Source organism: Haemaphysalis longicornis, unplaced genomic scaffold (assembly GCF_048455015.1).
Source record: "Haemaphysalis longicornis isolate Haplotype H1 unplaced genomic scaffold, Haemaphysalis longicornis Haplotype H1 scaffold_12, whole genome shotgun sequence".
NCBI lineage: Eukaryota > Metazoa > Arthropoda > Arachnida > Ixodida > Ixodidae > Haemaphysalis > Haemaphysalis longicornis.
In genome coordinates, this window is record NW_027526225.1 from 88,501,884 (window position 1) to 88,529,875 (window position 27,992).

General features: G+C 48.3%; 2 protein-coding genes across 3 annotated transcripts in view; both read left to right on the plus strand.

Moving 5' to 3' along the window:
• Positions 1–12,472, plus strand: part of LOC144162955 (carboxylesterase 5A-like) — a 33,065-nt gene extending 20,593 nt beyond the window's left edge. The window contains exons 2-4 of one of the 2 annotated variants that reach the window (XM_077693694.1): positions 6,455–6,529; positions 7,288–7,524; positions 11,897–12,472. In XM_077693694.1, coding sequence (XP_077549820.1) covers positions 6,475–6,529; positions 7,288–7,524; positions 11,897–12,288 — 684 coding nt within the window. In that variant the 5' untranslated portion in view covers positions 6,455–6,474 and the 3' untranslated portion in view covers positions 12,289–12,472. Of the gene's footprint in view, positions 1–6,454; positions 6,530–7,287; positions 7,525–11,896 lie in introns of those variants that run through there. The other variant, XM_077693693.1, reaches the window with a different exon arrangement.
• Positions 12,473–13,758: 1,286 nt separating this feature from the next.
• LOC144162956 (neprilysin-1-like) overlaps positions 13,759–27,992 on the plus strand; it is a 51,512-nt gene continuing 37,278 nt past the window's right edge. Inside the window, exon 1 of the mRNA XM_077693696.1 lies at positions 13,759–14,280. The gene's annotated coding sequence lies outside the window, so the exon portion shown is untranslated. The remainder of the gene's footprint in view (positions 14,281–27,992) is intronic.

Genomic DNA, 27,992 nt, shown 5'->3' on the forward strand with positions numbered 1-27,992 from the left:
GGTTGTATTTTATACACGTCTTTTTTTTTTGTTATTTGTGTACACGTATGCATATACAAATGTTTTTTTTTGTTCGCCTTTTATAGAGCTGCGTTTTTCAACATGAGCCGCACCAAGGCCGCTCGCGAAGCTACGAGGAACTTGTTCAGCTTGATGTGAGCGTCTTACGTTCAGCCAAAACTCTGTTTCTAGGATACGAGTAGATGACGCCTGCGCGACAGTAAGCCGCCGCTTTCTCAGAGTCCGCAGATCAGGTCACATCGCCAACACAAGTTTCCATCACAGCCGATCCACACTGGCTGTGTTTTAAAGCAGCGTCTGAGGACGTCATCCTTACCTTGCGAGCTGTACCCCAGTTATTGCATGCGAGCGTTTGTTTTTTAATCGCGATGCGACACTTGCAGCCGCTCTCCATGTCGCGCCACCTTTAATTACCTTTTGGCAAGCATTATGCGAACCCCCACGGTTTCCTCCCGAGCCAACGCCTTGGGCTCATTCGCTGAATCGCCCATGGTCGAGCGGCCAGCTCGTGACGCATCTTCTTTCTGTGTATTGCTTTAATTGAGCGATAGATGGGGCACGTCGGCAAAAATTTGCGCCCTCCACCCGAGGACGGAGAGCGACAGAATGGAGGAAGATAGAGCACGTGCCGGGAGCGCTTGCTCCGCCTCATTGCTAGTATTTGAGTCAAGCAGAAACGGTGGCGGACGCGCCCGGTTCCCTCTTGTACGCGTTGTGACATGGGTGCGCAATGGGTGTAGGGCCGAGTAGACGCTGACTCAGGATACCTTCTTTCGTGAACAGCTCCTTATAGCAAGAGAGAGAGAAACCTTTATTAAGAGAAAAAAGAAGGAGGTGTCGCGATTGTCCTATGTGTGGTGCCCTCTTTCCAGGGCCACAGACTTCTGCTCCGCTCCGGGCTCGAAGTCCATCAGAATGCCAAGGTCGGAGCTGGCCAGAGCTGCCTCCCATAGCGCGGCCGTGTTTGTGTCGGTGTTTCCTGAAGGCCAGATGATAGGGCAGGCCCATTTGGCATGAAATAAGTTGGAAGGGTTTTCGCATTTATTGCATGCGTCTGTGTGGGTTTGAGGGAATATGTTGGATAGGCGGGATTTGTTACGGTGTTTGTCTGTATTTGCCTCAGTATTTTAGCTTCCGCGCCAGAAAGGTTCTTTTCCGGGTTGGGGAAAAGGGCTCGTTCACCTCTTTGGACGGTGAGACATTCTCCAAAGGGAGCAACCCACACCAAGAAGGTGCTGGATCTTTGCACTTTACAAGACAGCCGGGACTAGGGCTGTCCGGATTACCACCGACTAATCCTGAATGAAGTTCTCTCTCTCTCTCTCTCTCTCTCTCTCTCTCTCTCTCTCTCTCTCTCTCTCTCTCTCTCTCTCTCTCTCTCTCTCTCTCTCGCTCGCTCTCTCTCTCTCTCTCTCTCTCTGCGCTCGCCTGGAGGAGCGGCCAGACGATGCGAGTGCGATTCCATCCGTGCACTCACGTCCTTGCGGCCCGACGCCGCCTCTCGTGCTCAGAGGCTTCGGAATTGTGTTTAAAAGGGGGGTGCTCACGACAATCGCTGGTGATGATTGTTTCGATGACGATGATGATGATGAAGACGATGGTGCTGTGATGACGATGGCGACTATAATGATTATGAGCGGGAATATTGTGATCACGACGAAAGGACGTGAATGATTATGATATTTTTAGCCTTTATGTGTGCAAGCGCTTTGGCGGCCGCTATTGTGGTCCCGTGGTGGCGAGAGCAACGGCGTCGTAACCGAGCGAGCGAGAAAAGTACGAGAGAAAACGGCTTGTCATGACGTGTGAAGCACAAACTTGCCACCGTACTAAACAACTGGGAAGCAAATTTGGGTAGGTACAACAAGCCATGGAGCGAATAATGGTAGGAGTAACACTCAGGGACAGGAAACGAGCATCCTGTGTCATGGAACAAACTCGAGTAGAAGATATCATAGTTCAAATTAAGAAGAAGAAGCGGGCTTGGGCTGGCCATGTAGTGGGACGAACTGGCAACAGGTGGACGACGCCACGAGGGTAACAAAATATATATCGAGAGATGTGACTAGAAGAAGGGGAAGACCATTAACTCGATGGAGAGACGAAATAAGAAAATTCGGAGGCCGAAAATGGGCTCGGGCAGCGCATGACAGGAGCGGGTGGAGGTCAATGGGAGAGGCCTTCGTCCTGCAGTGGACCTAAATAGTCTGTTTGTGATGATGATGATGATATGCGATTCACCTTGAACATAAGCCCTCTAAGAATGCTTCGACAGAGCCGGTAACCATGTAACCATGCAGTCAGACCAGGCGGCTTCTATCTCTCGGCATCCTGATATCCAGCTATAGAATTAAGCTTGATATAGAAGGTAAAGTAATCTCGGGGTTTCAATAATAAATGTGCGAGATACGGCCATGAAAAATGTCATGGTGGGGAGGATAATTTCTGTTTTTTTTTTTTCATCTAAGCGCCCCCCCCCCTCACTTTGGGCATCGCAATCGTGACAAAAAAAAAAAACCTTTTTTTCCAGAATCTAGTAAATACGGTAGAATCGAGTAAATATGGTAATCGAGTAAATACTGTATACTACAGAGATTTGGATCAGCGCTTATCAGATGTAATAGACTTGTGTGTGTGTGTGTGTGTGTTTTTTTTGTCTTGGGTCACGCAGATCTTTTTTTTTTTTTTTTTTCAACCACGCGGAATTTTTCAGATACCGTCTTTTTTACTCACCCCTAGGAAATCCTCGTATTCCACATCGCATAAGACAAGGGACACTGAGAAAACGGCAACACGGTGTCGATGAGACCCTTGCATGTCTTTTGCGCTTCACCATTGAATAAGCAATACCAACTCGACCATCAATCCAATTTTAGCTCAGTACATCCTCCTCAATCCGCTACCCTTCTTTTCCCCTCCGTTTTCTAATCACAAAGATTTGTCTTTCCATTTCTGAAAAAAATTAATTAACGATGCATAATTTCGCCTATAGGAGTGTTAATCAGGAAGCAGACGTGGTTTAAATGAGCACCGGTTTATTGGCGACATCCTGGCGGCTAACATAGGAAAATGACGATGGCGATGTCTCGAGCCCGCTGCCCATGCGGTGTTTTCTCTCATCTTGCTTCGGTGCCGTCTTGTTCACAACCACATCATATCTTGTAACGAAAAGTGCGGCCACCGCTGCACTGCAAATAACCGAACCCGCGACCAAGTGCCCAGCAGCGGTACGCTTTCACGGCGGGCCCTGTTGCCTTACGCAATTTGCATAGGGATTAATCAACTTTATTGTGTTTCTGCGCACACTCGTGTTGGGCCGCCTACTAAAATAAGGTAGTAGCGCCTTTTATAGGGTACAAGTTAAACGCAACAGCACATATGTATCGCTGCGCCGAGGTGACCAACCAGGAACGGAAACTTGCGCTGCCTTTGAAAGCGAGTTGCGCTTAGTGCGCGAGATCGTCAGCTATTCTCACAGAATTTGCCTTCGTAGCTTACACTAGCAAAACCAGTTTTACGAATTTTTTTAGTGTGCGCACCTAATTTACTTTGCGCTTCCCGAAACGCTCACAGTACGGACTCTTTTTTGGCATGCGGAGCAACAGCGGTAGTGGTGATAAGGCGCAGGGACTTCTGTTATCATTATTAACTAACTTGCAAACGAGTATACTAGCGCTAAAGCTGCGTAGTTGCTCTACAATAACAACAACAACAAAAAAAACAACTGAAGTTCCTGATTCATATTTAGCGCCGCGTTAACTCCGGCCTTCACCCCCCGCATGGAATAGTGTGATTGAAGGCACCAAACGTGCAGCGGGCCTGCGTTGTGAAATAACTGTGGAAGAAGCTTCCAAGCTTCTCGGACGTGTCAAGGCGCCGCGTTCTCGCAGAGGGCGCTAGCGGCGCCACTCCTTTTCAATAATTAGAACACAGCTGTCCTCTCCGTTGCATTGTATTGTTTGTATGCACCGAGTAGCACTGCGCGTACGCGTGGCGTTTTGTTTCTCGGGCAGACCTTGTCCCCTTTTAATGTTGCCGCTCGTCAGCGTGCGGTTAGAGCGACCTGCATGGGAGCGATTGTTTGAGAAATCGCTGCCATCAAACACCCTGCCCTGCCGTATGGTCGTGACCGGCACCCACCGTCTTGCTGCGGCCAGTGATGGGTTAACTCTATGGAACTGCATCATGCGGCGAAACATCAATTTCGCGGTTGCTTTGTGAAAAGAACAAGTGAAAGCAGTATGACGGACTCGACTTTGAAAGGAAATCGTGAACGCGGGCTGGTTGCTAATCTATTTCTCCAATTTCATCGCGACAAGGCAGATAAACTTGGCAAAGCTGACGTCGGGTATTGCAGACAGTGCGCATGCACTAGTCTCAAAGGTGCAGCCCTTTCAGACATAAACTGGCGTTACAAGGTGACTCCTATATCCGCATTTTTGTGCACGCGTCCGTGCGTCAACACTTTTAAAACATTTCGTCAAGGAATCACATTTGTCAACATTGGTTGGTGATGGAGTCGAGGCTCTACGGGTTCCGAAGGGATAATCTTGTAGCCACTCGGGCGGAACGGCACTGCTGATAAGGAAACAAAATGATGAGATGTTTTGCACATTTTGTCAGTGAACTGACAAAGTACGGAAGGCGGAAGAATAATTTATGACAGTTCACACAATATGCCCACGGCAAGCGGAAACTGCAAAAAATCAGGGATACATTTGGAGTCACCTGGTACAAGACAACACAGTAACCACTTATAACACATTCCCATGCCGAGGATTATACTACAAACACATGCCACATGCCCATAGGGGGAGAGGAAAACAATAAATAAATTATCCGTACACTATCCTACACACAGAGGCTTCCTTAGCAGGACAGGTCATTTCTCTACTTAAAAGACAAGATGACGTACTCAGAAAAAAAAATGTAAAGCGTTAATCTTATTTCTATAATTTTGTGACTGTCGTTTCAATCGACCGAATAACCTATATATGCGAAATTCCAGCACGTAATTCCTTCTTATTATACACAGGGATCAAATCTTAAAAAGACAGACTTTTCAATTACGTTTCATTTGTGTAAGTGATGATAGTTTGTGACATTTCCGGTTATCTGGTGTATTTCCTGTGTCGCTGTATATAATTGGGCAGATCTGGCGTATCTTGTACACAGAGGAATCCGGTTAGGCAAATTTCATTACAACGCCGCTGTGCACGGTTTCTGCGCGCATTAAAGAGTGGTGACCGTGTCTTTGGTACGAAAATGTGGTCGACTAGGGGGAGCACTTGCCGGCAGTTTTATATGAGTTAAATTCCGCCTCATCAAAGACCACATACCACTAATATTGAAGGCCAGACAACTTTTTTAATACTGAAGCGTTTCTAAGCGTACTCAACGAGGCCACCTGTCTCTCCGTATGTAACGCTTTATCTGTCACGTTTTCGTCCCATCAACAAATGCTCTAATGAAATGCGATAGGGCTTTCTAACATTGATAGAAAACTCCGTGTAGTGCACCCCCCCCCCCCTTCCCCACCCGAATGAGAGAAGTCTTTCCAGCAAAGCATTTTCGCTTACGCCAAAAGCCAACTTTAAAGGGGCTTGTTGTATGGTGGTTTGTAAAGGTACCTGAAGTATTATGGAGGTATTTGTTAAAACTCCCTAGGGCCTTCATCCTGCGATATCAGAGTAGGTATATGACACCTGAAAAATTATCTTCCAAGCAATTCTTGTGTGCAGTAGCAAAGCTGCATTCATTCAAGAATTCACACTCGGGAGTTCCTGCATATTTTTTTTTTGTTTAACTCTCAGAGACCGCTCTCATAGCTCTTCCATATATTGTAGCACGACAAACGATGCTTTGTACAGCAATAAAAAATTACAGCTGGCATATATATATATATATATATATATATATATATATATATATATATATATATATATATATATAAAATCCAGGGAGTAGTAGAACTTTGAAGATGGTAGAGGACACAAGAGAAGAAAAACTTCGAACAAGGTAAAAGCACGATTGTGGCCTACGTTTCAGCAAAGAGAACTTGCTTTCCATATATATATATATATATATATATATATATATATATATATATATATATATATATATATATATATATATATATATATATATATATATATATATATATATATATATATATATATATATATATATATATATATTGCAGTTTCTCTTCCATCTTTTCGGGACATAAAAGAGCATGCCACAAGTAGAGCTGACTGATCGCCGAACTAGATGTCCTATCAGTCCGGTGTGGCCATTGTAGAAGTTGTATGAGCTGCCTTCCCGCTCTGTCGGTAGCTTCTACAACTTACGTGTTGCGTGCGCGCGCACACTCACACGCGCGATTAGCTGCCTATAACCGTTCCCTCTGACTCAGTGATTTCAATTTGCGCAGCTCCTGACCTGCAGGAAGCCATGGCGAAGCTGGTCGTCGTGTCCTTTCTTCTAACATGTGCTACTTGCGCTCGTGGTAAGGTCACTTAAATAATGTACATTCTCTTACAAAGTGTATTCGCTGACAGAACCTAGGGCTGCTTGTTGGAAAGAGATGCGTTTACCGGACGGCCAATCGCGTAGAATTAAAAAATTATAATTTGCCCTCATGCGACACGTTCCAACGATATACACACTGGTACGTATCCTTTTTATATATGCGTGTCCCCTCATTTTCAGCATTTCTTCGGTTTTTTAACAGAGGAGCTGTTGTAACTGTCCGTATTGTGTGGCGCATAACGCGTAAGGCTATGTTCAGACTACCGACGCAAAACCTATATCGTGATCTAGGGACGTAAAAAAAAAAAAATAAAACGGCGTGTCACGCTGTTTGTTTGGCTGAGACGTGAAATGACGTCATTCTTTAATGTTATTACGGCAGTTCTCGCAACAGTCTGAACCCGGCCTAACGCGTTAAAAATACCAAGAAAATGAGGAGCGCTCGTGAGCGCGCGCCTTGCAGCGACCGCCCAACGTCCCCGGCTCGCGCAGTGGGGATGGGTCCTTGAGTGCTCACGCAGAAATAAATCCTACAGCTTCGCTACGGTTCAAGCCTTGCGCGACTTAGTGCAAGTCTGCCCTTTTTTTTTTTTTTTTTTTTTGTTAGAAAACGTATTTCGGGTGTGGAATGAGGTTATGTGGGTTATCAAAGGCTAGGTTTTTTCAACTTGAACAAGGTTGTCCTTCGTCTTCATGGGCCCTATAAGTTTCCGGACCGGCCATCGGCTCGCACAGGCTATGGCTGGAGCCCGGACCGTTCTCGACCCGTGCCTTCGGGTGCCCACATGGACGAGTGCTGCCGCAGCGTGGGCGGCTGCTGCCGGGAAGGACAGCGCTGCGAGCCCACGTACAGGAGGTGCGTGAGCGTGGCCTCCCAACCGAGGCCGGGAGGATCGTCTTCCAAGGTGCTGCTGGTTCCGGTGATCGCCCGGCACAACCAGGGAACCTCCTCGCAGGGGTCTCTGGCTTCTGGTGCGTATACTGCAATGGGTAATGCAACGCAGTAGACAAAACGATGCCATATGGGGCTGATTGTGAAGTATTTTCAGAATTGAAATGTTGATGGCTTTACCGGGCTGTGGGATGCGCCATAAAGCGGAGTGCTCCGGATTATTTTGACAACCTGGGGGGTCTTTAAACGCGCGCCGAAATCTCGACACACGGGGCTTCTCGTTTTTTGCTATCTTCAGAAAAAACGTCGGAATCCAACGGCTTCCTCGGGTTCATCAGCACAACGCCTGAGGATGTTATCAATGGGATGGCATATACTTTCCGTACTTAGCGAGCACTGCCGTCTGCGAAAGAAATAGAAACCTCAATGTTGTGCCAGAATTGGCTGCAGTGTGTGACATTTCCCTACCGGCTTTGTCCAGGCGCCGGAACACCTCCGCGTATCTAGCGGGAGGGGACCGCAGTATGGAGGTGGATGCTTTTTTTCATATCTAGCCCGAAGCAAGCACCGCTCCGCCCAGGACAAATTAATATACGGAAGAAATGTTCTCATGTACCGAAAAACCGCGTTACTAACTCGCGGCACCCCAATAATGTTTAAATTTATTTATTTTTATTTATTTATTTATTTATTTATTTATTTATTTATTTATTTATTTATTTATTTATTTATTTATTTATTTATTTATTTATTTATTTATTTATTTATTTATTTATTTATTTATTTATTTATTTATTTATTTATTTATTTATTTATTTACATACATATACTGCCAATCCCAATTAGGGATTATTGCAGCAAGGGCACATACACTGGGAAATAACAAGATTTATACTAAGGGTAGTCACGTCACGAGTAAAATATTACATTACGAGCGAGACAAAAGTGACAGAAATACATTTTATGACTACATCAGTACCATAGCAAATATAACTATATACATACCAAAAGACATCAATACCAAGTAGTTATTGAAAGAAGAGTAGTGAGCACTTCAAACAGTGGACAAAGAACTCAATTCGTCATTCCAAAGACAATAAATAACATTCAAGCAGGGATGAAAAGGTTTCCAATGATTGACTGTTTGTTATACTGATGGGCAAATTATTCCACTCTCTAATTGCTAGTGTAAAAAAGAATATTTGATACCGTCAGTCCGGCACTGATATTCATTCAGTGTCTGTGAATGCTTTTGTCGTGTTGGCCTTGTTTCAGTGTATGACATATACTTTGTACTGTCTATGTTCAGCGGTTCGTGAACTGAATTGATACAGCAATTTTAGACGTGCAAAAGTTTAGCGCGGTTTTTTTTATTGTTAAGAGACCTGCTTTTTTTTTAAAGTTCGGTGGGTGAGTCTGTTATTCGGTATTTGTTATAGACAAATGTTATCACTTTTCGTTGTACCCTTTATAGGGCATTTATGAGATTGTTTGTAAAGGGAAACCACGGGACGTTTCATATTCTAAGACGGGTCTGACGAATGTATCGTGGGCGAGAGGTTTTGTTTCATGGGGCGCGGAACCGAGACTTCTACGAAGGAGGAAAAACAGTCGTTTTAATGCAGCTGATGTGACATGACTCACGTGGATATCCCATATAAGATCTTGTGACAAAGTTAAGCCTAGATATTTGTGTCCAGTTACTACCGGAAGTGGAGAGTTATTTATAACGTTAGTGAATTCAGATACATGCTATTTTTTTTTTTGGTTATCCTCAAGAGAGCAGATTTTTTTACATTCAGGGTCATTTACCAGAGAGCACACCATCTAGATATGCACTGTAAGGCATTGTTAAATTTTACATGATTTTCTGGAGCGTTAATCTTGGTAAAGTATACAGTCATCGGCGAAAAGACTTACATTAACACCAATGCCAGCAGGTAAATCATTAATGAAGCTCAGGAATAGAATGGGCGCCAAAACGCTGCCTTGTGGTACACCTGACGTAACATTGGCTATGGTAGAATTTTTGCGATTGACTTGCACGTTCTGCGTTCGGTTACTCAGATAATTGTCGATCCAGTCAATAAGTGGACCTGTGCCTATTGTTGCTTCTAATTTTTTTACAAGTTTTTTTGTGGCACCCGATCAAAAGCCTTTGAGAAATCCAATATAATTCAATCAGTTTGATTTAAATTGGGCCATCAGTAGCGTCTTATCATTTCCGAGCGTTATGATCGTTACGTTGCACCCAACAAGGCGCCATTATCATTGCCCTTACACACCAAAGCCGGACCGATGCCTCGGTGATTTCCAATCATGTTCACCTTTCTTCGCCCGACACACAGCCCGCGGTGGGTCAGCGTTAGTGCAGCTCGTTTCTGAGCATTCTCAGCCACAGAAAATGCTTTTTCTAAGGACGTGCTTATAAATACATGGCAGAAAATCACGAGTGGAAATTGTCGAAGAAATGCTTAAGCCACCCTGTTGCGCACCAAGAATTTGTAAAGCCAGCTTCACTACTACACACATGCGTTGCCGAGAAAACGTTTTAACAGTGATGCTGTTTAAGCTGGTGGTTGCGCCGGCGAGCGTGCGCAAGAAAACCTCGCCGAGCGATGACGTCATCGCGGTTCACGCTTTGCCTCGCCGCGCTCGGGCCGTGTTGCCACCTGTCGGAGGCGCGATACAATCGGAACAAGCACTGTTTTATAAACGCGTCGCGGTTTGGCTTGCTGTATCGCTTGTTGCGACGAGGGGTGCAGTTATGGCGGTGCAAAGAGTAGAATTCCTGCCTAAATTAAAAAAAAAAGCCAGAAGGCCGGGAAGAGGTAACGTTAATCAGCCTTTTAATTAGCGTCCCACACGCCGGACCGCAAAGCGGAACGAGTTCAACAATTTCTAGCAAACGCTCGTCCCGTTGCGCCCTCCGCTATTCTTGCAGCTTCACCGCAAAGCATGTGGGCGCGCCACCACTGCACATACTTTAATGATCGAGTGTTCATCGCTCTTTGCGGGGCTAATGATGACACCACGTAGAAAACTTGACCGAGTATCGAAGTATAGCCTTTTAATTAGCGTCCCACACGCCGGACCGCAAAGCGGAACGAGTTCAACAATTTCTAGCAAACGCTCGTCCCGTTGCGCCCTCCGCTATTCTTGCAGCTTCACCGCAAAGCAGGTGGGCGCGCCACCACTGCACATACTTTAATGACCGAGTGTTCATCGCTCTTTGCGGGGCTAATGATGACACCACGTAGAAAACTTGACCGAGTATCGAAGTATAACCACGCATAAAGTTAGCCAAACCAAGAATACGCAAGATGGGGCCGCCAGCTTCGCTGTTTGCCCTGTTTTCGCGCCACTAGTGCGAAGCTGCCCCAATTTTTCGGTGGGTGTGGAGGGTAAATAGAAACAGTATGATATAAAAGTGTGAATGCCCTATGGCCGTTCATTAAATTAATACCACACGTTTCCCTTGGAGAACTGCGCGCAAGCCCCTATAAAGACAGCGTCCTTACAATACATACAAGTATTGTCGGGAAGGTGGGCTTTTCAGTGTTAAATTTAAGCAGCTTGATATCAAAGTATGAAGGACTTGAGCTTTTAGTAAATGCCTATATAAGAACACATGTATCACTCGGAAAGGGAGTTTAAAGTCGGCTCATTGCCGTGCACAAAGGCATTGCTGGAAAGATTTTCTTAAGGGGCAAATATATGCGTAGTTTGATACCGAAGTATAAAGCTGTAGATCATTTTAATAATAGTATTTTCGAAAGCGGCGACGGTGTGGCACATTAATCGTTACAAAGGGACAGGCAAGTTGTCTCGTTGAGTGCGCTTAGCAAGTCCTAAGCAATCAAAAAGGCTGTTTGTAGGGTTTCAATGCGTGGGGTGGTTTAAAAATGGCAGCATCTCCACTCCGCGGATGATGGCGAGGGTGCGGAGTTCGGGGACCCGAAATGACATCCAAGTCGCGCCCCGAGTGACATTCGATTTACGCCCCGACCGTCATTCGATTTGAGCCGTGAGTTGCACCTTGATTATTCCCTAAATGAAACTGCAACTCACGGCTCAAATCGAATTTCGCTTGATTTTCGCTTGATGGTGGTGTGCGCGCGGATGGACGCGGACGGACATTGGGAGGTCCTAAGGAACTCCGCACCGTTACAGGTGAGGAAGTAAGCGGTTTAACTCTCGGGTACTAACTCACGGTCGTAGCCCAATGGCCGGGTAAGAAAACTGATACTAACTCTGTCTGGTCTACCGAACACAGGCTCGAATCTTGCCGGTGCCTGTGTGATTCTTTGCGATTGTGAATACTACGCGCACGGACGCGGACAGCGCGGACGCGGACAGACATTAAGGTACTCCGCACCTGATATCCCTCCAGTACGGCGCCCCTCGTCGCTCGGGTGCGTGAAACCTCAATTCGAACTTCCCGCCCTGCAGGATCAGGAGGCGTCGTCGGGGGAGACTGCACGGGCGGCGGCCACTACTGCTGGTACCACGAGCGCTGCTGTCACATGGCTCACACGCACCAGCCCGGCACGTTGCACCAGAGCACGTCCTGCTGCACCCGGAGTAACCGACAGTGCCCCCGCATTCGCGGATGCCACAGCCCGTTCGGCGTCAACTGGGACCACCAGCAGCGCTACGACCGGAACCGGGATCGCTTCGACCAACGGCACCACGAGCAACAGCAGCGATTCAACTGGGACCGGGAGCAGCTCATGATGCAGAGGCATACTCTGGTGCCTTCGGCAGCCACCAGGGCGGCGCTGCCGTCGTGGATCGCTGCATTTTCTCTGGCTTTGCCGCGCTTTTATCGGCGGTGTAGCTAGGAAAGTTTAAACAAGAAATACCTTCTTGAAAACATTTGCCTGTCTATTTATTTGCGTCCAGGGGCGGAATTCCTAGTTATGCCCGTTTCAGGAATGTACAGTCGCGCTGACTATGACCTACACCGCTCATTAATATTCAGACGATTATATCGTCAAAACAATGACTATGGGCGTATACGTTAGGATAAGGCTTGATTCATTAGGACGTTGTTCTCCTAATGCGCACTTGGTCTTTAACCTCGGGTGCCAGACATAGGTCATATAAAGCTGTGAATACTAATGAGCGGTGTAGGTCATAGTGAGCGCGACTGTACCTTTCGTGTCCATGTTAGTCGTTACGTATATCCACTAGCGAGGCCTGTGACCAATGACGGGCATAGAAACCGCCATGGCTTGTGCTGCGTCACACCTGAACACCTGATCACCTGATCACCGCCATTATACATCGCGCTCGCCTTAGTTTCATCATTGGCTTGGATTGAAACGTTTTAGTGACCGCAAATTTAAACAAAGTGACACAAGAGCGCGAAGAATAGTGTGCAATTATGTAAGTGGAAAATAAAAACAGGCCGTTTTAAAACTAAGGATAAAAGAAGTACAACGTATTCTTGCCGGAACGGTTGTGCCTGCTAATCCGCAGGCCAAGGTTGTAGTTACGAACATATAACAATGTTAATATTTGGGGGGTAACTCATTAGAGACTGTGATTTTATTAATTTTACCATAATTTCAAAAAATAAGTTGTTTGAAGAGTTTCGAAAGTTTTTTGAGCGTGCCTATGAAAAACGTTGCCTTCGTGGTGAACCGGTGCACCGCGACCGCCAGCTAGTTTAACAAGAAAAATGAAAACGTGGCGTTAAACAGACGTGGACGATGACAAGATAGGACGCATACAAGCGCCCATATCTGCCGTATCTTGTCTTCGTCGAAGTACGTTTTGTTTCTTCTTTTCGTCGGCTACAAATTTCGCGGAGGCATATTACCCGCTCAGTCACACGTCCTTCGACTGCGGCATGAGTAATGCCAGGTGCGATCACGCATTGCCTGCTGTTTCACTGAACACGACTACCACAGAAACGGGAGGATTTCGGCTTCCTTGCCGCTCGTAAACGTGTTAATGCATAGTGAAGAAAGCAAATCCCAAAAACCGCTTAAGAATCCAGTTGTCATGCCAAGCCCAAGCCAAAAAGGGGGTCTTTCCATGAACCCCCACGACGACATGGCTTACGAGGCGCAGTTGCCTCTCTAGTATACTTACTAAGAAACTCTATACAGACCACAGCACAGCGAACAGGGTGACTTTGCGTTTGCGTCACGGCGACCGCGCCCTGACAATGACAACGCGCTTCGTCATCTAGCGAACATAGGCGCGTCTGGCCTTGTATCACGACGCTCGTGTGCCTGCACTGCACAGCTGTCGTTTTTCGAACTGATAATTTCTTCCCCGTGCGGTGCTGTGGCATAGACCGCTTTAGGGTGCCTCGATTCGGGCGCATCCACCGTGCAGGGTGGAGACACGTCTACGCTGGCGCCGCCATTTTGGTTCACTCGCTCGCTCCCGCAGCAAGTCTTGTATCAAAACCGCGCTATAATTATCGCCGCATAACGGGTTACTGGTGAATCATATCTTTTTCGCGCTGCTGTGTCTTGTGGGGAAACGAAAAGAACATCGCGTTGAGCACTTTGCCCAATCGCGGCGGCACGGGACCGTTCAAAGGATGTCTCCACCCTGTACGGCGGCGCTGGTATCGAGGCGCCCTAGGCCTCTTGGTTTCGTTCTTGGCCCAAAACGTTCCGTTTAATTGTAGTTAAGGACTGTCCACGCCAAGCAGCACGCGTACAGCCTGTGCAAGGAAGCTGTGTAGCGCTGTTGTTCGTCTATTTCCACTCTGTGTTCGTGTCGATCGCGCGTATACGCAAGATGTTCAAGTACCAGTACCAACAAGACCAGTTGTCAATTTTTCAGCGAGGAAGCTACCGCGGCGACCGAACGTGAGCGTTTTCGGTTTCTTTCGTTGCGCAAGCCATAGTGCGACGGCTGTCGGAAAACGGTCGATAACAGGATCCGCACGTTCACATTCCTAATCAGGGTATTATCCTGGGCATATTGGTACTACATAGCTAAATAAAATAATTGCGCAAAAAAGGGGAGACACGGACGAAGTGAAGATTGACACACACGGCGCGCAAACTTGCGCCGTGAGTGTCCGTCTTCACTTCGTCCGTGTCTTCCCTTTTTTTTTGCTCAATTATTTTATTCCCGTTACTGTTCTCGACACGTGGGCATGGAACCGACAGGATAAGGTGTGCGGTAGTGTGCAAAGCATATGTACCGGGCCGCGGTGCCACCGGTAGCAAAGAAGCCTGTGCTTCTTTGTGCTGCCAGTGTTGTCGGTGTTGTCAGTGTTGCCAGTGCCGCCAGGACGGTGACATAGCCAAAATTCCCATAGGGTTTCATACTAATATACGCTAGAGAGAACAGTGGCGCTGCAATCGTTCAACCACCATGGGGCTGATTGTGTGACGTAAACTCGTGATTTTCGAGCTTGGCTTAACTTAAGGCTTCGCGGTTTTTATGTGCACTTGGCTTCGGATTTTTCTGCACCACCAGTTTCAATTTTGGCGTCGAAAGCGTCGAGGGCTCGTTCCCGGCGTAGATTTGCTATTAGCGCCCGATTACAGTGGCTGCAATTATCAAATACTGCTCGGCTAGAATGAAGTGGTTGCGAAAAGCAGTAGCCCCTACACTAGAGAGAGAGAGAGAGAGAGAGAGAGAGAGAGAGAGAAAACTAGTCATGCTGTACGACATTTCTGAAAACGGACGCGAACTCGATAACACGACCGCGGTATATAGTGGCAAAGCCAAATAAAAACAAAACATTTACCAGCAGTAAGTAAATGTGTACAGCCGTGTAATTTTTCATCGCAAAACAATATCGCGGGAGCTTCGTCCGGCGGGTGGGTCACCACCAAGTTGATCGTGGTTAGCATCTTATCACGGTAGAAAAATGCGAAACAAGCGAGGGTAGGTCACATGCGCAGAATGATTCCGCCAATGCAACCGTCATCTGCTAGGCTGCCCTTTCCCTCCAGTTATCAGCTGCCCGTAATTATTGGCGTGCACAAGGCGCACGCACAATCGCTGTCACCGCCCATGACCATGCAAACTTGTGGAATACAGCCGCCCTGGTTCAGCCGCACGCCATCGCCGACTCGCACGGAAAAAACGAACGCTTCGCCGCAAAATCGTCGGCTCCGCTAAGCGGAGCCGTGTATGGACTGACAAATATCTTCCCGTCTGATGGAAGAATTCTACTAAAACCCAATTATTAAATTAACAGGAAGAACAATTTGTTTTCCCGATTAATAATTTATACGCTAATCAACATTAGTTATTGCTTTTGTATTTAAAAAAGTAATTTGAGTCAAGTCAAGATAACGGCTGGGTCAAGCCATGTTCGAAAATCTCGCATCCTTCAAGTATGGCCGCTTCCTGGGCGGTTGAAGCCGCCATTCGGCGGATCGCATAGACACTAGCGTCAGTGGCCCCTTTAGCGCACATTAACTACAATGAAGCTTTATGGAAATTTCAAATGCAATCCGTTAAGGCATTTATTCGTCGCTGTTCTTGCTGCCTGCTGAAACATATTCCTGTTTCGTCCGCGTTCCGCAATATACAAATGCATGTCCGTACCGTGCTGGGTACGGCATGCTCAGTTGGATCCGTTCCGGAATGGGCACGTAATGAAGCCAGGTCAAAAAAAAGGCGTCCGTGCCATCGCGTGACGTCACAAGCAGCGTCAGGCGCAGTGATGTGACCAGACATTGCTCGAGGTCAGTAGTGGGGTTCTTTTCTTCGGAGTTCTACTTTAGTCGCGTCAAGTGTGCCGACTATTCCGCGTCTTTGGTCGAATTTCGGCGCACTGCTGGTGCGATTGCGGAAGGTTGATCACCGATACGGCGATGAAAAGAGGAGGCGGCGGTGGCGGGGAAGAGCGCGATTACGTTTTCGAGCCTCGTCGACCAATATCAAATGCTGAGCAGTTCGCACCCTTGCGCGCGTGGCTTTGTGTAAACAAGCACAAATTCACCGTCGACCAGGCTGACCCTATGTGGTTCGACATCGAGACGATGCTAGGCAGCTTGTTATATTAACCGAACAATGCATTCCACGTGCATAACGCCTATTTCTCAACCCAGCCAAACCGAATTAATGTAGTAGTATAGTTGTAGCGGTAGCAGTACAAGAAGTACCAGTACTACTAGTACATTAATTCAGTCTGGCTGTCCTGCTGTGCTGTTCAGGAAGGCAGAAAGCAACTCCTTTACCACTTGTGATAAGAGCACATGCAGGAGTGAAGGCGATAGTCGAGAGCCCCACTCTCAACCACAACTTCTGCGTGTCATTAATAAGGTGTCATTGTACTATACCAAATGAGATCGCGGGTGCGCAGCGGAGCTCGTCCGAGCGTCGCTGCGGCCTGCCTTAGCCCACCTGAACTATTCAGGTGGGCGCGTATGCACGGGGCACCTCTTCTGACGAGGCAGGTGTCGGTGAGTAGCGCCACTGCTTGCGCGAAGCATCCACGCGTAAGGTGTGTCTGCCGTGCTGAGGCGCTGAAAGGTCACGGACAGTGGCCATGAACGGCAGCTTCCGGTGGCCTGGTCGACCACCGGTCGTATTTCAAGACCCTGCTACGCTGCCCCAGGGTTACAGCGTCGTCGACCTAGTACCCAGCCGCCCTGATGATCTACGCTCCTATGGATTTCTCACATTACTACGACGTTTATGGCCCTTATAGGCTTACTGCTGAACATCTGCGCGACCGTACGTATTACGGGCGCGAACCCACCCTCGCTATGGTTCGCAGGCGTATCCGTGATGCCTGCCTGGGGCTTTACGACGAGGCGTAGTATGTGCTACGCCATTTCTGCTGGATGGCGAGGCGCGCTTGGCAGGCACTGCGTAGGAAGATGGGGAGAGAGGGGCGTGAGTCATCATATGACCAGCAATTCTTGAATTACTGGGAACCGCCCGCCCCCTCTGCCCTTCAAACCGTAACAAGATCGCTCCTAACATGTTCCGCCCGTTTAAGGGTGGCAGCAGGCCTCTCGGTATCGCAGGCAGTGAAATGGATGCGGCAGCTACCTTCCTCGCGAGGCCATCGGGCCCCGGAATTCATGGCGTAGTGTGTGGTAACTTGGCAATTGGTTGGGGGGAGGGGAAAAATTTTTGGGAATATTTTTTTGGCAAACTCCGGAGGTGGCGAACTGCCAAGTTTTTTGAGCATCAAATTACGTCATCGCTTTTAGGGCGCGGTTCCTATTCCCTCAAGGAGGCAGGACGCTTTTGCGAACCACAATTCAGTGCAAAGATTAACGGCCACTACTCATTCCTTGAAGGTGGGTAACGTGGCAGGGTCGTGAGCTCGCAATATTGAGGTAGCACGGGACTTTGGCGAATGGTTCGAGCCAATGTACTGGTTGCCAAGCATTGACAGCCGGTATGCCTGAACAACACCAATACGTAGGACGATTTTTTCGTGAGTATTCGCGACAAAGCAGGTTTTGCAGCGAGGCATTCTTGTAGAGGAAAAACAAATCCCCACGTAACATTTGCCCTCCGGATCAAATTATCTGGTAATATGTAGAATAACCACAGTGGGACATCATAGGATGACGATGTGTGAAGCATCACGGCCATGGTGGCTACTTTTCTCACGAAGGCTAAGGAGAAGACTTTCCGTGTGCCTAAACCCTTCTGCGGTCCTCCACTTCGAGTAGTAGTAGTAGAAAGCAGTGGTAGTAGAAGTAGTAGTAGTATAAAGTGGTGGTAGTAGAAGTAGTGGTAGTAGAAGTAGTGGTAGAAAGTAGTGGCAGTATAAAGTAGTAGTAGTATAAAGTAGTAGTATGTGCAGTGCAAGGGCAACGATGGCCAAAGAGGGCCGAAACTATTCAATGCGGTCATTAAGTCTCACATTTGCGTACGAAATATAACGGAATGGGCAGGACATTACTCAAACGGCACATGTTGGTGTACAGCGCCAGTCCCACCCGTCTGTCTAGTCACTAGTATTTTGTCTCTTATGCGCCAACTTTTTTTGCAAACATATGAACCAACTAGCCGAGCAGCAGGTTTCTTTGAAGCTACAAATGCTTCGATCAGAAGAGAGAGAGAGAGAAAATTCTTTATTAAGACCGAAGATGTCAACCCTACATAATGCTGGGCTTGCTACTTCAGATGGTTGGTGAACATGTGATAAGGGTTATATGCTTACATGAATAATACAAATAAGAAAAAGAAAAAAAACGAAAGAAACTCCACCAGACAGACACATGAACACACATAAAAAAACAAAAAAAAAGTCACAGACAGCCACAGGCTAGAGTCGAGTCCAGAGTCTCTGTGGAAACGCGCAAGAGCTTTGAAACCCCGCACCGCCGTCTTCGCTGTTCCAGGGGCCGAAAAAGTCCTCCATGCTGACAGTTCTCACCCGTAATAAACTTCGCGCTGTCGTTCGCGCCGAGTTAAAACGTGGACAAACGCAGAACAGGTGTTCCGTGTCTTCTCGTACACCATAAAGCGTACACAGAGGTGATGCCATCAAACCGATTTTGTTAAGAAAGGTTTTGGTATAGGCTACTTTGAGGCGCAGGCGATGTATAGCACACTCTGTTTGCCTCGATAAACGGTGAGGTATTCGAAACGTACACTGCGGGTTGATGGCGTAAAGGGGGGCGTACTGCAGGTCCGGGTTCCGCCAGTGCTGCAATTGCATGCGCCATCTAAGAGTTGTGGCTATTCCGTTGATGTCCTCTTTGGACAAGGAGAGTATGAACGTGCAACTCTGATGATACGCAAACCAGCATCAGCCGTGCATCCAGACTGGCAGCACCGTGTTCCGGTAGTAAACTTCACAGGCTGTCATTGTTGATGATGGTGATGATGACAGTGGTGGCGGTAGGGTGCAGCCGAGGCAAATAATTCTGGGGCACCCAAATTCGGGACCATTATGACAGCGTTTGCTCAAACGAGTTCGGAAACAACAAAATGGATGATCACCGGGTAAGCAAAGACAAGCCAGCAAGATGGGCCAAGCGAGACCAAGCAGGAGGGTATGAAGCGGTAGAGAAACGTGTCGTAACAGAAACCCAAGCTAATGCAGCGTCGAGTGTAAACGAATAGCCCCAAGTGTCGGTACAGGGTCAACGATGACCTGGGTCCCATTTGCTGGACCCGAGCACGCATTTGTTTTCGAGGGGACGAATGCGGCATCAAACGAGAAGTGACGATTGATTGATTGGCTGCTTATTGGAGGTGACGAAAACGCGTCAAAGCGAACCCCTTGTGACAATCGTCATGCACGTTTCATTGTGCCACCGACGCCAACCTCTAGGCGGCCCAAGGGTGGCTGCGAAATGGCAGCAGGCGTGCAAGAGCGACGCAGATGGGCTCAGGTGTGTGTCGCCTATGAAGATGTGTCTCGCTTATGACGTTGTGAACTGAAGAATCAGGATGCGATCACACTGGCTGCCAAAAAATAAGGGCAACGGTAGAACTAAGCACACCAATGGGCGCCGACTAATGGAAACGGCGAGATTTAAAACACACACTCCGGGACACATCAAGTACACTCTGGCTGCCATCTTGCAGGCAAAGATGAACTTCACAGCCGACCTGTTGAGTGCGCCAGAACAGGTGATAGAAATTCCACGTGGCTAGCGACGGGGGCCTAATACACGATACGAAGTGAACGCCTTACCAGCACCCATGCGCTTGAGACGTGGCGCACTCGTTCTGAGAGGTGGTGACCCAGGAAATAGGCGAAGGAGGAGCGTGCATGTCATGGCACTTGAAAAGAAACGAGCGCCGTGGTTACAGCCAGGAAGCCCAGCATCGAGATGACCGATGAGACAGACGCTGAAGCGGAGCACAAATTCTCGCGGATGAGTCCCGGTTACGGATCGTTTGAACATATACCAGGGAGGAGGAGGAGGAATAAACGTCCCTATAAAGCAGTTCTCCTTGGGGAAGAGTCCTTATTCCAGGACCCCATGAGACCGTCCGGCTTCTTGAGCCACACAGCTACGACAACCTGCACACCAGGCGTACAGTCTCGCACAGTGAGAGAAATGTTGCTGGGCGCCATCCGCTGACTCAGGTTAATATTCCCCACGTGTAAAGTGAAGGGACCCCCGTTTAACGATGAGATGATAGCGCCAGCCGGGGATCCATTCGCTGCACAAGACGGCGCCTGGGAAGCGACGCTGGAGAAACCGTACGGGGGCGAAACGACGTGGAAGCCGCAGAAAATCCAGCTAGCGAATAGAAGTAGCACGCAGCGATTGCGAGAAAAACGCACCACCCGAAATCAAAGCGAGAAAGTCTAAACGGGTGCAACAAGCATAAGTTGCGTGCATCCATACAAAACGTACACAGATCATACTTCAAGCAGAACGAAAACATTGGCGCTGTGGATTGTCATAAACTGTAACAAGGCCAAGATCAACAGGCACGGAGAAAGTGAATGTGTAGGACGGGCTGCTCCCATGAAAATAAATCTCCGGTGAGAAGGCGAACAAAGGAGCAGGAATGTAGGGCGGAGAACCTGCAGGACCGAAAAGACCGAAACACAGTGGCGTAAGTGTAACGGCGCCTTATGCGCGAAAGTCGCGGCATTAATGCCATTACTATCCCTCAGTACTGCATCGCAGAGCAGAAACTGAAGTCGTGTGGCGTCACGGGTCCGGTCGAACAGGCCCCGGTGTCGATACCCGATCAACGACGACCAGGGTGCCATTCGCCTGATGATAGCACGCTCTGGTTTGCGGGTTGATAAACCAGGCAGTAAAGCGATGAATGAGACAAGAAAAGCAGAAGACAAGGCAGCGAGAGAGAGAGAGAGAGAGAGAGCCTCTGTAGTAGCTAAACAGGGGCGAAAGCAGTGCCCAAATGCACCACATGAAAGGAAGACCCGGTGCTTGCTTCTAGCAAAGAACGCTGAAGATACAACACGACCCAGGAACGGCCGTACGTGGATGCCAGGTATTAATCAAGAACACACAACGGGGACGAAGGTACGACGACCCGCTCACCATGCTTGCAGAAACTCAAACTCCACAGCCGATAACAGTTGATATGGGGCGTCACGTGTTGTAGCGAAAGAGGCCCCGAGACGATTTGAAGTTCCCGCCTGCCGGGGACCCATTCGCTCAACAAGTGCGCGCTTGGATTGGGAGCGCCGCGAATGGAGGATGCAGGCAAGGCACCAACAGTAATGTTGAGGCCATACAGCTTGGAAGCATGCCAGTGGTCTCGCTAAAGCGCCAAATACCGAGGAGTTTGCAAAGCTGCAGCTTTGCAAATGGCGGGCTGCACGATCCCGCAATGAAAGCACGCCACCCGAACTGGAAGCAGTGAGGAGACGAAGGCGGTTGAAGTTGCGCGCGTCAAGTTTTCCAAGCGGGTCGGTGATGGGCGCCCCGTGCAGACGCAAGTGAACGCCGGTGGCGATTTTGTTGCAAACGCCGACCGAGCATCCACTTGCTCTGCAAGAGTACGCGACCGGAGGACTCGCAAAACAAGAACGTCAGGCAGCGCTGGGCGCATGCACCGAGTAGCTGTTAGGGAATAGGATACGGAGAACAGAATCGATGCAGGCATGGCTCACGCGGAAGGCAGCAATTGTTCTGAAGTGAGAAGAAATAAACACCGACAGAGCAGTTGTTGCCTCAGCGTAAGCCACGATTACCGGAACGGAAGAAACGGATGCGTCGATTACTGACTACACTAAAGGACGGAGGCCGAAAGAGTGGACACCAACATTAACAGAGGAACACTAAGTGAAGAAGGGGTTCAGAGCTGACCGCGTGCGCCACTAGGGAAGAAGAGGCATGTGATATGACATGTAAAGAGCAGCATATTGCGCGTGCCTGTTCATCCAGACTGGCAGCACAGTGATGGAGGCAAAGGTGCTAACACTAAAACACCGGGGATAGACAATCGAAGTCTTGCAGCGCGGCTCTATGAGCGCTGAAGGGTTAAAGTCGTGGAATTCAGGGCGATGGTTCTATAGCACAATTTCACATCAGAAACTGAAGTCGTGTGGTGGCGCGGGTCGGGACGAATAGGCCCCGGTGTCGATATTATATCCACGACGACCAGGGTCCCATTCGCCGGATCCGCGCACACTTTGGTTTGACGGAGACTTTAACGCGGCAGCGAAATGGGCAATAAAAGGGAAACGCAGAAGACAAGAAAGAGACGACGACAATACTGTGAACCGATAGCTTAGCCAAGGTAAGATCAAGCAGTACCAAAAATCACCACATTGAGGGAAAGTAGATGAGAGCAGCAAGCAAAATATGGCCGTACATGAATTCCAGGTATGACTCAAGAACACATGACGGATTCCAATTTACGATTACCCGCTAGCAGTGCTTGCAGAAACGTAAACTCCATAGCCCATAACAGTTGGTAGTGCGCGCCACGTATTGAAGTGAAAGAGTCCCCGTGACGATATGAAGTTCCCGCCGCCGGAGACCCGTTCACCCGACAAGTGCGCGCTTCGTTTAAGCCACGAATGTAGGAAAAAAGCAATGCAGCAATGTGAAACCCACTTGCTGCTACCATGCCAGTGGTGCTTGCCGCTGAAGCGATGAATACGATAAAAGCAAGGAAAGCATTTCGCAAATAGCGCGCTGAACTGCTCAGCCAAGAATGCGCGCAAGTGACTGGAAACAGCGAGTACACGAACAATGGTTGCAGCTCCATGCGTCATGCTCTGCCAGCGTATTGATGATGGGCGCCACGTGCAGACGCAAGGGAACGCCGGTGACGATTTTGTCGCAAACGTCGACCGAACGTCCACTCGCTCTACAAGAGCACGCTTCCAGAAGAGTCGCAACTGAGGAACGTCCAGCAACGCCTGGCGCGTACAGAGATCACTTAGCGGTCGGAGAAGATTCATACGAAGGACAGGATCGATGCAGGCGTAGCTCACGCTGAGTGCAACACCTGCCCTAACAATGAGAAGAAATGAACATTAATAGGGCAGCTGTTGCCTCCGCATAAGCCACAATTACCGGGAAAGAAAGAACAGTCGCATCGGGTGCGGGAATGGACAAGCGCAATGGACGCAGGCTGAATAGAGCAGACCTTGGGAACTGGAAGGAACTACAGGCATTTCGTGCATGGGCATTGAAAAAAAAAAGCGTCAATCCTGGGTTACGAGAAGGCAAAGAGGACAGGGGGAGAACTATTCTGCCATTTTTCCAATTTAAAGATAGCTGAGGGAGTAACGAAATTATAATATAGAAAAATAGGGAATGGGTTAGACCCGTCATTACTACACGACAACATGGAGAAGTTACAAACTAACGAAGGCTAAAAACATCGACCTGAACATAACGTAGAGATCTTAAAACGACGACGATCTCACCATAGCTCCGTGGGCTTCATCCGTGCCAGGTGTGGTCTCCAAGCAGGAGACAGCAGCTTTTATAGGGCTCAGTGAGTCAGTGGGGGCAGGGCCACCCTCTGGATTCTCCTCCCCTTCTTACACCGAGAGGGGAAGGGGGAAGGAAGGCTGTCACTGAAGTGTCATCCTGGACAGCATCCTCATTGGCTGACAGTGTCGAACAGTTCCACAAAGCGAGTCAAACTAAGTGGTCAGTGAGCGTCACGGGATCATACTGAAAAAAAACATTTCCCTCTTCCTCCTCAAGAAGTGCAGGTCAAACTGGGGGTCAGCAGGCATCACCTGACTACAGCGTGATATCTCCTTCCTGCTCTTCTTTCCAGAAGCAACCCTTCCGTGCCCTTCCCAGTTCTTCCCGGAACGCCTTTGACTCCGAAAACAAAGCTACCAGGAACGTTTCTTTTGCGTTTTTTTTTCTCGCACCGCGGCCACAGAACCATCTGCTTTGCTTAATCATCCATATGATAATGAACCATTCCCAAAGCAATGTTCGCCGTCTTGTCCGACTTCGCGATTGGCATGCTTTAGCAGCGAAATGCAATAACAGGAAGAAATGTTTTCCTTGCATGGTACAGGAATTTCACGTCTGTCCGGTATGCTTCCTACGCCACCGGTAGACATAGCGGGTGAAAATCCCTGACGTAAAAAAAAAAGAACGCTCTATCACTGTCTTTTGGATGCTGAACAGCTTTCCAGACAATGCCGTATTGCGAAAAAAACTTTTTTATAAACTTGCACCAAATGGTTTACGTGGGGAACGAGCCCACTCGTCACTGGAAAACTCGTCATAGGCCAACTCGCCACACCGGACTTTTGGTACAGTGCCATCTCGAGATAGGAGCTCTCGTGCAAGGTGCCTTTTCGTCGCATGGATTTCTTTGCACCTCGGCCGTGTGAACAAAAGCCTAGAAGTCGTGACCGGAAATTGGCGTTGACAACCGGTCTGGGGCGGTTTTCTAAAATAGTCAATTCGTTACGGCTATTTAGGAGGGCGTGTGCGACCAGCAGGTGCGCGTAAAAAGCAGGGGGTGAGCCTTCAAGTGCTGATCGTCTTGCACAAGCTTGCACAAACTTCCTCAAGGCTTGAACCATAGCTAAGCTGGAGGATGTTTTTCCATGTAAACACTGAAGGACGCACCACCACTCATTGCATTTAGTTTGAAATTGTTGATTTGATTGATTGTGGGTGTTTAGCGCGCCGACGCTACACAGGCGATGAGGCGCGCCGTAGTGGAGGGCTCCGAATTCATTTTGACCACCTGGGGATCGTTAATGTGCGTGTGCCGAAATCTCGTATACACGGGCGTTTTCACTTTTTGCCTCCATCAGAAAAGCGGCCGGGAATCGAACCCGCCTCCTTGGGCACAACGTCATATCAACTGAGCTTTGTTTACTTTTTCTGCGTGCTAACTAATGCAAATTTAAATGCAATTATCACTTTAATGTAATTAGCTCGGTGTGACGACACATTCACCTAACTGGCTACGTCAAAAAAAGAAAGGGCCCATCTTCCCGCGAGGGGGACTCGAGTAAATGCGTCGCATAGGGGGTGGGTGTATTGCTTTAACGTTTAGTGTTTGGGGAGTTGGTGGTAGTGAATGCGTTGTATCAGCAGCTTCTTGACGTAGTTTGAATGATTCAAGGATATAAGGCGCGTTCGTAGCCTTCCATTCTGTGTCGGCTTTGTGGCGCAGTGGGTAGAGCACCATGTACCTTGCGTTCCGCCCGCAGGGTCGTGGGATCGAAACCAGGCGCCGGTAAGTATTATTTTTTTATATAGTGTAGTAGGGGGAGGGGTGCGGACCTGTTGTTGAGAGCGAGGATGGTGGCGTGATGCGGGAGAGGAGGAGTGGGGGAGAAGGCGCACCTGGAACGGCTGTTGCGGACGCCGAGGCACGCCGACAACGCCGGGTGACATCGTGAGTTAAAGATATGCTCTGCATTTACAACTTTTAAAGCACACTCGCCCGCCTACACCATAATTTAAATGTGCGACGTATAGCAGGCAGAAACATCGCTTTAACGTTCCGAAACAAGCTCGGAATGCGAGTTTTCCGTGTGACGAATGTTCTGTTGATACCAGAATTCTTCGTACGAAATGCGCTATGACGAGTTGGCATTCCTGACCAGTTTACCTGTGACGATTTGGCCTATGACGAGTGGGCTTGGGACGAATGGGCCTAGACCCACGTGGGAGTAACTTGCTTCTGCTTTCGCTGAAGTTTGCATCCCCCAAAGTTTGTTGGCTTGAAAAAGCTTATTCCGTATCTTTGCTCGCAGAATTACTATCTTTGTCGGGGATCAAGGGCCATTTGAGAGAGCGGCAAACATGAAAAAATGCATTCAAGTTGAGATGGTGAACTTCTCAAATCAGGGATAAATGTTTCTAAATCGGTTGTCCTTTTGTTTATTCACAAGAGAACAACGGCGATAATTAGGGGGGAAAAAAGGAACCGCACGGTATAGCGGAGGATTTGGCGCGCTTCTTAATTTGAACAGACTGCAGCGTACCCTGACGAGTGGAAAATTCTCATCTTGACGGCGGCTGGCGAGAAGTGGCTTACTGTTAAACTTGGCCTGAAAACGCTTGAAAGGAATGTAAAATAAAGAGAACGTAAATGACAGCCATTGGAACGACTTGAGCTGACTACGCCAAGCCCCGATTGCCCGTTTAGGTTGCCATGATCTGTCTATCAGTTTTAACGTTAGAAGGCAATACTTCGTCTTACGTGCGTCCAGAGATGATCCCATATTGAAATTTTTGTTTTCGCGTTGTGGCGAGTTCTTTGGCGAACAATACCTGTTCTATCACTGTTTTTGTTTTTTCTTTGTCATGCTGCCAGCTCCAAGGCGGCTAGATGTCGAAGGCTGTGGTTCTACTAGGCGCCACTATTCCTTCGCCACCTGTCTGTTTCTGTCTCTTTTTGCACCTGTTTTGCAGGCCTCGTGCGGGCCGCGTGTTTGGCACATTCCATCCTCCCCTGCCCCTCCGATCGTCGCTCCCACGGAGCAATGCTCCCTTCTAAGCCTACTTTCCCAAGAAGTCGCCAAGGCTTATCTCAACGCACATCTCCCAGGCATGGCCGGTGGCCACTATCGCCCCTTAGGGTGCCTGGAACGACAGTGCACCTCGTGTTTTGTTCCAAGGGACAGTGCCAGCACCCGGCGTCTCTATGAACACTGCAGTAATGGGAGTCGCCCCTGTTGGACGCGTGGGCCGGAAACGAAGGGGCACTGTGTCCAAATACAAATACACCCATCTGCTTTGAAAGGAGCTGGAGGGCGCGAAATTTTAAATTACCGTGAAGTGCCCATGCTCCCTCTTTCTCTTATACCCCATTAAAATAAGAGGCAATTTAGCAGCCTTGCCTGTATTTGTCGGATATGAAACCTCAGTTCCGTGCTTTTGTTTTCATATTTTTCATTTCTTTCAATGTTTCGTCTAGGATGAGAAAAATGTCAGACTAGAGCCCCGACACCCAAAATGCAGTAGTGAGGGGGTCCGAACTGTTTATCGAACTTCGTTTTATCTAACGCCATTCTATCGGCGGGTGTTTTATCGAAAATGTTTTTCTCAGACGTTCTATTTTTAAAAAAATGCCGTATATATTTTTTAGTTTCCTATATATGCTACGTAATTCAAAAACCCTGTCTCCACAGCGGGTCCTCATTATTACCAACATTTGTAGCACTTATAGTAGCCTCCTTTTGTTTTTGAATGCTTTTTTATGTTTTTGGGATTCGCAAAGTTCCTCTCCACAAATATTTCGTTCGGTTCATTGCACAGGTGGAACTGCTATAACGAATCTCCGTCTGTGTCTAGTCCCCCATCTCAACAGCAGCATACCACGTCATTGTATCGCATAGGCTAGAATGCCGTTATATGGTTCCTAGTTTTTCATACACCGGTTCTGTATCGTTGCCGTGTCTGTTCCTGCATGTAAGACACTTTTTGGCGCTTGTGCAAGCCCGCCCGGCCGGCGCAAGGGCTAAGGCGCTGTTAGTGGCTCTACACCGTGCTGCTGAGCACAAGGTCGCGTGTTCGATTCCGGCAGTGGTGTCCGATTTTCAAATGAAGGCAAGAAGCGACCCCTGTCTGTCGAGATTTAGGCGCACTGCAAGGATCCCTAAGTGGTCAAAATTAATCCGGAGCCCAAAACTACGGCGCGCCTCATAGCCGAGGCGCGCCGCTTCGGCGCGTTAAAGCCCGAAACCAATCAAATC